At 44.7% G+C, this 12,164-nt stretch overlaps 1 protein-coding gene across 1 annotated transcript in view; it reads right to left on the reverse strand.

The window, feature by feature from the left end:
* The window catches only part of LOC134587195 (cell cycle control protein 50C-like), a 36,409-nt gene extending 27,307 nt beyond the window's left edge, over positions 1-9,102 (reverse strand). Inside the window, exon 1 of the mRNA XM_063443398.1 lies at positions 8,731-9,102. Coding sequence (XP_063299468.1) covers positions 8,731-8,940 — 210 coding nt within the window. The 5' untranslated portion in view covers positions 8,941-9,102. The remainder of the gene's footprint in view (positions 1-8,730) is intronic.
* Positions 9,103-12,164: the final 3,062 nt, after the last annotated feature.

Raw genomic sequence — 12,164 nt, forward strand, 5'->3', positions numbered from 1 at the left:
TAACACTAACACACTCACTAACTCACTAACACTAACACACTCACATTAACACACTCACTAACACACACACTCACTCACTCACTCACTAACACTCACACACTCACTAACACACTCACATTAACACACTCACTAACACACTCACTAACACTAACACACTCACATTAACACACTCACTAACACTAAAACACTCACTAACACTAACACACTCACATTAACACTAACACACTCACTAACACACTCTCTCACTAACACACACACACACTAACACAAACTAACACTAACACACTCACTAACACACTCACTAACACTAACACACTCACATTAACACACTCACTAACACTAAAACACTCACTAACACTAACACACTCACATTAACACTAACACACTCACTAACACACTCTCTCACTAACACACACACACACTAACACAAACTAACACTAACACACTCACTAACACACTCACTAACACTAACACACTCACATTAACACACTCACTAACACACACACTCACTCACTCACTAACACTCACACACTCACTAACACACTCACTAACACACTCACTAACACTAACACACTCACATTAACACACTCACTAACACTAAAACACTCACTAACACTAACACACTCACATTAACACTAACACACTCACTAACACACTCTCTCACTAACACACACACTAACACAAACTAACACTAACACACTCACTAACACACTCACTAACACTAACACACTCACATGAACACTAACACACTCACTAACACACTCTCTCACTAACACACACACACACACACACACTAACACAAACTAACACTAACACACTCACTACCACACTCACTAACACTAACACACTCACTAACACTAACACACTCACATTAACACACTCACATTAACACACACACTCACTCACTAACACACTCACATTAACACACTCACATTAACACACTCACTAACACACTCACTAGCACACTCACTAACACACTCACTAACACTAACACACTCTCACATTAACACACTCACTAACACTCTCACTAACACTCTCACTAACACACTCACTAACACTAACACACTCACTAACACACACTCACACACACACGTTTTTTCTGGGGGTTTTTTTTAAATTTAATCCCCCCAGCCTCCTTACCTGTGTGAGAGCTGGGGGGATTCCCTGGGGTCCAGTGGTGTTGCTGGTCACCCGGCTGGCGGGCGCGCGAGGGAGCACTGTCCCCTGGGTGCTCCCTCTTCAGCTCCCTCGCGCGCCGCGTACTGATACCGGAGCCGGAAGATGACGTCATCTTCCGGCTCCGGATTCAGTGCGGTGCGCGAGGGAGCTGAAGAGGGAGCACCCAGGGGACAGTGCTCCCTCGCGCGCCCGCCAGCCGGGTGACAGCAGGGCCAGCCTCGGGGGGCCCGGAGGTGGCCGGCTCCTGGGCCCCCCAGCAGAAGAGGCTGGCCCTGTGGGTACAAACCGGGTCGCAGGGGCGGCCGGGCCCCCTGGTGGGCCGGGCCCGGTCGCAGCCGCGACCCCTGCGACCCTGGTATGTACGCCACTGGGGGGGAACCTAATGTCCTCCCCCCTGGCCCCCACCCCTGAGCAGTGGGTGGGGCCCCTAAATACTAATTAGGGGGGACCTAATGTCCTCCCCCCTGGCCCCAACCCCTGAGCGGTGGGTGGGGGCCCTAAATACTAATTGGGGGGGACCTAATGTCCTCCCCCCTGGTCCCCACCCTTGAGTGGTGGGTGGGGGCCCTAAATACTAATTAGGGGGGACCTAATGTCCTCCCTCCTGGCCCCCAACCCTGAGTGGTGGGTGGGGGCCCTAAATTAGAATGGGGGGACCTAATGTCCTCCCCCCTGGCCCCCACCCCTGAGTGGTGGGTGGGGGCCCTAAATACTAATTAAGGGGGACCTAATGTCCTCCCTCCTGGCCCCCAACCCTGAGTGGTGGGTGGGGGCCCTAAATTAGAATGAGGGGGACCTAATGTCCTCCCCCCTGGCCCCCACCCCTGAGTGGTGGGTGGGGGCCCTAAATACTAATTGGGGGGGACCTAATGTCCTCCCCCCTGGCCCCCACCCCTGAGCGGCGGGTGGGGCCCTAAATACTAATTAGGGGGGGACCTAATGTCCTCCCCGCTGGCCCCCACCCCTGAGCGGTGGGTAGGGGCCATAAATTAGAATGAGGGGGGGACACCTAATGTCCTCCCCCCTGGTCCCCACCCCTGAGCGGCGGGTGGGGGCCCTAAATACTAATTAGGGGGGTTCTAATGTCCTCCCTCCTGGCCCCCACCCCTGAGCGGCGGGTGGGGGCCCTAAATAAAAAATTACCCCCCCCCTCCCCAGGTGACTAGGGGTCTCCAAACCCCTAGTCATCCCCTCCCCCAAAAAATTAACCCCTACCTACCCCTCTCACCCTAAAAATAATGAGGGGGACTATTTAAATAAGTACCAGTAAAAAAAAAAAAAAAAACTTACCATTTGATGTTTTCTTTCTTCTAAAATCTTATTTTTTCAGCCCCAAAAAAGGCCAATTAAAAAGCCATAATAACCGACGCACTTTAAAAAACAAAAACAAAAAAAACGAGCACAAAAAAATTATAATCCATCTTCACCCATGGAGGGCTCCACGCAGACTGAGCTATGCAGGGTGGGGGAAGGCTTATAAAGCCTTTCCCCACCCTACAATTAGGCTCAGAGCACTCTGATTGGTGGGTTTAAGACATCCAATCAGAGTGCTCTGACAGGTAAATGAAGAGACTGACAGGTAAGTTTCTACATTTACCTGTCATAGCACTCTGATTGGTTGGCTTGAAATCCACCAATCAGACTGCTCTGTGTCATTTTACACAGCGTGGGAAAGTTCTTTGGAATTTTCCCACGCTGTGTAATTTGACTCATAACTCTCTGGTTGGTTACTTAATGCACCAATCAGAGAGTTATGAGTCAAATTACACCTTTTTTTTAAATTTTTTTTTAAGTGCGTCGGTTATTATGGCTTTTTATGTGGCCTTTTTGAGGGGCTGAAAAAAAGAAGATTTTAGGAGAAATGGTAAGTTTTATTGAATTTTTTTTACAGTTACTTAATTAAATGGTTCCCCTCATTATTTCTAGGGTTTGGGGACCCCTAGTCACCTGGGGGGAGGGGAGGGTTAATTTTTTATTTAGGGCCTCCCCCCCCGCTGCTCAGGGGTGGGGGCCAGGGGGGAGGACATTAGGTCCCCCCCCAATTAGTATTTAGGGCCCCGACCCACCGCTCAGGGGTGGGGGCCAAGGGGGGGAGGACATTAGGTCCCCCCCTCATTCTAATTTAGGTCCCCCACCCACCGCTCAGGGGTGGGGGCCAGGGGAGGACATTAGGTCCCCCCTAATTAGTATTTAGGGCCACCACCCACCGCTCAGGGGTGAGGGCCAGGGGTAGGACATTCGGTCCCCCCCCTTATTCTAATTTAGGGCCGCCAACCACTGCTCAGGGGTGGGGTCCAGGGGGGAGGACTTTAGGCCCCCCCGCCTAATTAGTATTTAGGACCCCCACCCACCGCTCATGGGTGGAGGCCAGGGGTGAGGACATTAGGTCCCCCCCTCATTCTAATTTAGGGCCCCCACCCACCGCTCATGGGTGGGGGCCAGGAGGGAGGACATTAGGTCCCCCCCTAATTGGTATTTAGGGCCCCCACCCAGCACTCAGGGGTGGGGGCCAGGGGGGAGGACATTAGGTCCCCCCCTTATTCCGATTTAGGGCCCCCACCCCCCGCTCAGTGGTAGGGACCGGGGGGTTGGACAATAGTTCCACCCCCTTATTTTACTTTAGGGCCCCCACCTGCCGTTCAGGGGTGGGGGCCGGGGGGGGGCAATAGGTCCCCCGTTCAGGTTAGAAGCACCCACTCACGCGGCATGGGTGGGGGCTTGGGAGGGGGGACGTTTTTTTTTTTTTTTATAGGCTGCTCATTGTTTAATAGACATGCCGCTACTCACGGTATAGCGAGTAGAGGCATAATTTACTAATACTAAGTAATCTTTACTTAGTATTAGTAAATTTGTCTGAAAGACCAATTTAGGTCTTTCAGCCTTTTAGTAGATAGCTCCCTAATACCGTGGGAATTATGGAGTTATCTACTTATTCATTCCTGTCACTACATTGACAGGCTAACTAACTTACATTTTATATGAATGTATGTTACTTGATTGTTGTAAGTGTTGCAAATGCTTACAGCTGAATCCTGGCTATGTTTGTATACTTTTTATTTAAAATTGTATACAGTGTAACATTCTTCTTCTTCCACTGGGTAAGTATATTAGTACTTAGGCAATACTGTGCTTCGGAACTTCAGCACTTCGACACTTCGGAACTTTGGCACTTCAGCAATTCGACACCTCGGGACCTCGGCACTTCGGCAATTCGGCACTTCTGCTATTCGGAAGTACCCGAATGTCTGAATTTCACGAAATTCGTCCGAATTCATATTCGGACCGAAACGAATTGCACATGTCTAGTGTTTCATGGGCTTTAGATTCCCTAATCTCGAGATTCTTTAACACTGCTATGCGCATTAGACCTTCTATTAGAAATTCTATTTTTATTCACCTTTAGTTCTGGGCACTTTGACAGAACCTTTTTTCACTGTGTTGGATAAAATTCTACCGTCTTATTGACTCAAAAAACGTTATTCCTTGTGGCCATCACTACGGCTAAAACCGTCTAAGAACTACAAGCATTTTCCTGTGAGAACCTCCATACTCAAATATTTCATGAAAGCGTGGTTCTCAAGCCTTGGAATGACTTCCTGCCAAAAGTGGTGTAAAAATTTCATTTGCTTCAGGAAATTGTCCTACCATGTTTCTTCCCTGAACCTTCTACAGAGTTGGAAGTTACATGAACATACATTAAATGTTTGTCTGTATCTGCAGTTATTCACCCTTCCAGAAGGCATTAGAAATGGGGAAGCAGCTTCAAAATCTACTCTCAGGCATTGGATCACGAAGATCATCTCATGAAAAATTAAACTCCTCATGAGAAAATCAAGGAACATTCCACTAGATCTTTGGCAACGTCCTAGGCTACAGACTGAATTTGCCTGCTTCATCCTCCTCTTCTGGCAAGGGAGCTTTGTCTTCCATTACCTCTCCTTATTAAAATTGGTTTTGTTACCATGCATTCTTGTCTTTGATTTCTTCCTACTCATTTTGTCTTGGCCTTTCCTCGGACCCTTTCTGTTTTACTAAACTATTGAAACAAGTGATCTTCTGGGTCTCAGTGCACTCCAGATCACCTTTCCTAGATCAACCATATCGGAAACTTCAATCCAACAGAAAGAAAATCAAGACTCTCTTACCGAAAAATATGATTTCTCTATGCTCATTGACTTGGTTGGTGGGTCTTTATGCTTCATCAATTCAAGTCATTTTCTCAACATCATTACACTACTTGGATCTCCAACACCTAAAAGGAGCACACTTGCAAAATGATTTAGGATACTCAGACAAGATTCCCTTAAATTCTGAAGCCATAGAAGAACTTGTTTGGTGGCTCCAACATATTTAAGAGTGGAATGGGAAAGCCATATTCGGATCCCTTCCAGATTTAGTAATTGAGTTCAATGAGAGTCATGTGTGGTCCTTTGAGAAGACTGCTTTACATAACTGGAACTCCAGGTTACATAGAGATGTCACTCCATCTCAACCATCTTTGGGGTCCACTTCAAATTGATCCATTTTGTGTCTTAATTAATGTCTACCTCAGTTCTTCGTTAGCGTCCCAACAGTTGTTTGGAATGTTGATGGATATTCCCAGCATTCTTCCCCTATTCAATAAAGTTTTTGCAGATGAGAATTCTCACCCTCTAATTCTGTCCCAACAACTTCAGTTGGTGACCTAATTAGTTTTGGGCTGTGTGAAATTAATTGCGAATTTTCAAACATCACTAAAGACATATTGTAAGATGCCTGGGCCCCCTGAACAAAATCTAACTACAGGTCTGCCTGGCAACTTTGTTTTTTTTGGTGCATGGAATGGGATTTGGATCATGTATCTGTTCCTATTCCCTATGTCTTAAATTTTCTTTCTAAATCTTCGGAGTTGGGTAATGCATATTGTAATATATATATATATATATACACAAGTTGTCCTTGGCACTCTTCCTTAAAAAGACCCTGAGGGGTCGAAATGTTGGGACAATTTGACTACACTGAGTGAATAAAAGACACTTCTTTAAAAGACTTGTGAGTGCACCTCTTCTACTTGTGTGTGTGTATGTAAATATATATACTGTTCGGCTATATAATGTTTATTATATCGTTTCATTAACATAATCACAGCCTCCTGTCGTCTGCAATAACATTTTAAGATTTTCCTATCTTATTGTGTAGAAAAATATGGATTTTATTAAAAACAAGTGGTAAGTATTTTCCTTCCCAACCCATCCCTTTGTCTCTTTTTGTTCTATGCTGCATAATGATTGTTTATCTGTATTCTATGTTTGTTTGTACCTATTATTTTTTGTAGAGAAGTTAAGTTTGTTATTAAACTCGTTCATTGTTGCTGTTGTGAGTAGTAAAGAGATTTCCTTAAATAAAATCTTAACATTTGTGACTTTTCTTCCAGTGCAGTTAATGCAAAATGTAGGATGGCGGAGCCTGAGAAATGTCCCAATTTCCTTAAATCACCTACTCACTGTGCAGGATGTACTTTGTAATGTAATTTCTGCTTTGGACTAGTCATTGTTTTCCTAGTGTATAGTATTAGGGGTTGGAGTGAGCAGGTGTCCAGTAATTTTACTTGAGTGTTTTTCCTAAGTTCTATACTGCACTTGCTGTAGAGATCTCACTGGTTCTTTTTAAGGATATCATTTTGACATAGACTTACCTGCACCTGGCGTCCGCGTTGCTCCACTCCTCGGCTGTATATCCTAGTCAGGCCGCGCGGCCATTTGGAGTGTTTGGGCCGTGAGGCCTGAATAGGATATATACTTACCTTCGGTCCTGCAAACGGCTCCCTCTGATGGTTCGCGGCGCAAACTACAGGCCCCTAAAATAAGTTAGGGCGCTGCCCGCTCCAAGGGCATGTCCTTAAATACATTTGAAAAATATGACACAGTGCTCATAAAGGGACCACGTCATCTAGGCGACCCCATACAGTTTGGAGTCGCACAGACGTGGACCAATGAGAACACATTTTACACATTTTAATCTGTTTAAAGCCTGTTCAGGTCCTTACTTATTTCCCTATCGTGATTTTGGTTTGGTAACACGTTTAGTTCTCCTGCACCTCTCTTGTGATTTCCTGTTATTGACCTAGGCTTCGTTTTGACTCTGTTATCCTCTGGTATCCTGACCCAGCTTGTATATTGACCTGTGTATTTCTATTATCTTGACCTGGCTTATTTTTCGTGTATCCGTATCTCTGTATTCCTGACGTCGCCTATTCCTGACTTTGATTTTCTCTTGTAATACGTTAAATCTGGCCACTCTAAGGTCTGGTAATACATCTTTTGGACCCTCATTTTGTGGGTTTCATTTTTCCTGTGTGTAAGGGTAACAGCAACTGTGACAAATATGCATTTTCTTAATGATAACATTCAAATGATTGATTCTCCTTTCATTCTTTTGCATAGCCTGAGTCCAGAAAACCTTCAAATTATGTAACAAACAGGCATTGTTATAAAATGGATACATTCTAAATAGACCTTTAGCCCTGTATTGTAATTCATATATTATTGAGATCCTACTTTCTGAGATTTAAGACACATCGTCACAACTATCTAATAATGGATCATTCAAAGTTTAGTGAAGAATAATAGGCCGTAGCCGTAGATTTTGACCACATCAGCAACCACTTAACAAATATTACTTAACCATAAAATCACACTAACACCTATAATATTTTTATTAATACATTTTAGCCTATTGACTTACCCTGAATCTCATTGTGCAATGGCAATTTTTGGCATATACCTAACTTTCCTCATATTTCCTGCTGTCTGAAACAATCATAAAAGTTTTTATAATAAAAGATTTTTTACTAAAAAAAAAACACCAGACTGAAATGAAGCAGGTGCTACGTAAATATTATTTTACAGCCACAAATGGCAAGAAATGTTCCTCTAAAAAAACTATCTTTGTAAAATATCCTAAGCTTTCTGACAAGGGCCCTCTTCGTCTTTTATTTGCCAACATTATTTTGTGTGCCCAGTACCTGCTGTGATATATTTATCCCCACCGTATAACTGAAAAACACTGCGGTCTATATTAGCGCCCAAAAATGCTAATGGGATTAATAATAATAATGATAATATCAATAATAATAATAATTTTTAAAAACCTACTAAAAATGTTCTTAAATTGCCAAAAACATTATTAATATACATGCACTATTTCCCATTGTAACATTTGAAACAGCCTTGTCGCAAAATTAAAAATTTAGATTTTTATCTATTTTCTCTTAAAAACTAAATAGTTTTTAGTGCTTTTAATTTTTGCTCTTTGCACACAGTTGTTTCACCTACGTAAATGTTCTTTGTCCATGACGCCAGTCACTTCAATAAATTATTTATCTTTAAAAGTTCTCTCACAGTGAGGCCAACCTTACGGAGACAGAAGTTAATCTACCGTATTTTGGGGCAAAGCGATCAATTTAAAACAATCTCCATGGCAATTTACAGAATGTTTCTACTGATTGTCCCAAATGTAACGATTTGGACCAGATCACCAATAATTCCATACTAAATGACATCTTTCACTCACCCATATTTCTTGAACATTTGATGTAGCCACAATCATGCTGATCCCTACAGCGAGACAGAATGCACCAATGATATAAAATGTGCTGAGAACTGATGGGGCGTTCAGCGTAGGCATCCATGCTGGGATTCTCTGCTGCTTAAAGGCAGTATTATCCGGACACTTTGAGACTGGGGGAGCATTCTCCCCCGAATTGGCTTTCTTTTTCTTCATATTCCTCTATAAAAATAATTATGTAGTAAAAAATGTGCACATATCTCCTGATGGCCTATATAGCTTTCATTGACTTCATGCTGAACAGTATGGAATTGTTATCTACTTCCTGGAGTTAATCAGTAACTAAGATGGGCTGGTAGTGTCATTCTGTGCTGTGGTTACCTATTCACCTTTATCAGCGTGTGTTCTCACTGAGTGACTGTACTTTGCTCCTATAGCGTACAAGCAATGTGTTAAACCAGTAGAGTTTGTTTTACAAAGCTATTTATACCAATACAACGTTACACGCCCAATAGCCACTGTTGCACGTAATAGCTACTTACTAAGATTGATTTCCAAGTCGTAAAGTAATTTTTTGTGTACAGAGTTTTTTTTAAAAGGTGCATTCCTAGGTGATTTTTACAAACAAACATTTTTTTTTTGCATTATTGTAACAATACATTTAAATTATTGATTCAAATTTGAAAGAAAAAAATAAAGAAGAAATTTTAGTCTGCAAGTCCTTCTTTCGCAGGGAATCCCTGGCATGTATTCCTTCTACAAATATTTTTACTGACAATTACACTTTGTTTGGGACGTCCAACACGTGTTCATTAGGCGGTTCAGCTTGTTCATATATCATCCATTTAAAAGATTTGGGAAAATGATTCGGAACATCCAGAAAGGGCCTGAAAATGGTCCAAACAGTGTAAACTATTTACAAATAAATAAATATTATGTATGTATATATATATATATATATATTGCAGAAGATTGAAAGGCAGATTTACCCACCATGTGGTTCACAGATCAAGTAAATATTGGTTTAGGAACCAATAGAGGGGAAAGAGAGGGGCAGAGGAAGAGGAGTCTTTTGCGGATGATACTAAGATATGTAACAGGGTTGATGTTCCAGGAGGGATAAGCCAAATGGCAAATGATTTAGGTAAACTAGAAAAATGGTCAGTTGTGGCAACTGACATTTAATGGGGATAAGTGCAAGATAATGCATCTTGGACGTAAAAACCCAAGGGCAGAGTACAGAATATTTGATAGAGTCCTAACCTCAACATCTGAGGAAAGGGATTTAGGGGTGATTATTTCTGAGGACTTAAAGGTAGGCAGACAATGTAATAGAGCAGCAGGAAATGCTAGCAGAATGCTTGGTTGTATAGGGAGAGGTATTAGCAGTAGAAAGAGGGAAGTGCTCATGCCATTGTACAGAACACTGGTGAGACCTCACTTGGAGTACTGTACACAGTACTGGAGACCATATCTTCAGAAGGATATTGATACCTTAGAGAGAGTTCAAAGAAGGGCTACTAAACTGGTTCATGGATTGCAGGATAAAACTTACCAGGAAAGGTTAAAGGATCTTAACATGTATAGCTTGGAGGAAAGACGAGACAGGGGGGATATGATAGAAACATTTAAATACATAAAGGGAATCAACACAGTAAAGGAGGAGACTATATTTAAAAGAAGAAAAACTACCACAACCAGAGGACATAGTCTTAAATTAGAGGGACAAAGGTTTAAAAATAATATCAGGAAGCAGGGGCGGACTGAGAACCCTCAGGGCCCCCGGGCAAAATAAATCAAGGGCCCCCTTACAGGCCCCACCCATACTCCGCAGCAAGCGCCACCCATGTCCCGCCTCCATGCACCGCCTCCAGCCACACCCTACACAATCTTTAGACACAAGGAACAAAAGTGCAATAATCCCTTCGAGGCCCCAGTAGAGACTACAATTGAGGGCTAATTGGCCATGGAGGGGGGTCTTTCTAGCAGAGGCTATCTCAGTGTCCTTTAGAGAGTGTGTTAGAAAGAATTTCCTCCAGGTCCCATTAGAGACTACAATGGAGTCTAATGGGGCCTGGAGGGGGGTCTCTCCAACACTCTGGTTCCTATTCACAATATAGCAACACAACATAGCTCACTGATACCTAGGCCAAGTTAGCTCCTCTTACCTTAATTACTGTTGCTGGCTGGCAGTCTGTGGGCTTGCTGGAAGGCTGTGGGCTTACTGGCTGCGGCTGGCAGGCTGTGGGCTTGCTGGCTACTGCCGGCAGGCTGTGGGCTTGCTGGCTGCGGCTGGCAGGCTGTTGGCTTGCTGGCCGCGGCTGGCAGGCTGTTGGCTTGCTGGCTGTGGCTTGCTGGCTGCGGTTGGCAGGCTGTGGGCTTGCTGGCTGTAAGCCTAACTGGTGGCCTGTGGGCTGGCTGGCTGGCTGGCCTGTGGGCTGGCTGGCTTGCTGGCTACTGGGGCACTTGTAGATTATTTAAAGAAATAATCCATGCACAATAACCACTACTGCTCTGTGTAGTCATTATGGTGCCAGGAGGGCCGGACCCCCCTTTCAGAGTAAGTAGTCAAACCGTTTAAGAACAGTTTGACAACTTACCTGGGGTCTGCTGGGATATGAGGCTGTAGTAGGGTATAGGAGCAGTGGTGCAATGTGTAAGGGGTGCCGTGTGTGTGAAAGGTTCAGTGTGTGTGAGGGGGTGTAGTGTGTGAATGTGTAGGGTGTGTGGGGCAATGTGTGTATGAGGGGGCTGTGTATGTGTGTGGCAATGTTAGTATGGGGGGCTGTGTGTGTATGGGTGGGCAGTGTATGTGTGTGTGAGGCAATGTGTGTAAATGTGTATGGTGTGTGTGGGTGTATGGGGGGCAGTGTGTGAATGTGTATGGTGTGGGGGGGCAGTGTGTTTATGGGGCTAGAGTTCACTCTCACCACTGCGACCACCAGGAATCCCTGGTGGTCACAGTGTTGAGAGTGAACTCTAGCCTGTAGCTCCAGGGCTAGTTTACTCTCGCAAGAGCCGTAACGTTGCCGTGGTAACCGTGGCAACGATCTGTGCTCGCGCAAGGACCCAGAGGAGCTGCAGGCTGAGCTCCCGGGTCCTCTCTTCCTCCCTCCCCTGCCGGCTGCCCGCACGGTGCCTGCGGACAGGGGAGGGAGCAATTGCCCTCCTCTTACTCCCCCCTCCCCCTCCTCTTACTCCCCCCTCCCCCTCTTCTTACCCCCTCCCTTTCTCTTCTCCCCCCCTCCCTGTCTCTTCTTACCCCCCCTCCCTCTCTCTTCTTACCCCCTCCCTTTCTCTTCTTATCCCCCCTCCCTCTTTCTTCTTACCCCTCCTCCCTCTCTGTTCATTCCCCCCCTCTGTTCATTCCCCCTCTCTCTGTTCATTCCCCCCTCTCTCTGTTCATTCCCCCCCCTCTCTGTTAATCCCCCCCTCTCTGT

Source organism: Pelobates fuscus, chromosome 1, assembly GCF_036172605.1.
Source record: "Pelobates fuscus isolate aPelFus1 chromosome 1, aPelFus1.pri, whole genome shotgun sequence".
Taxonomy (NCBI): domain Eukaryota; kingdom Metazoa; phylum Chordata; class Amphibia; order Anura; family Pelobatidae; genus Pelobates; species Pelobates fuscus.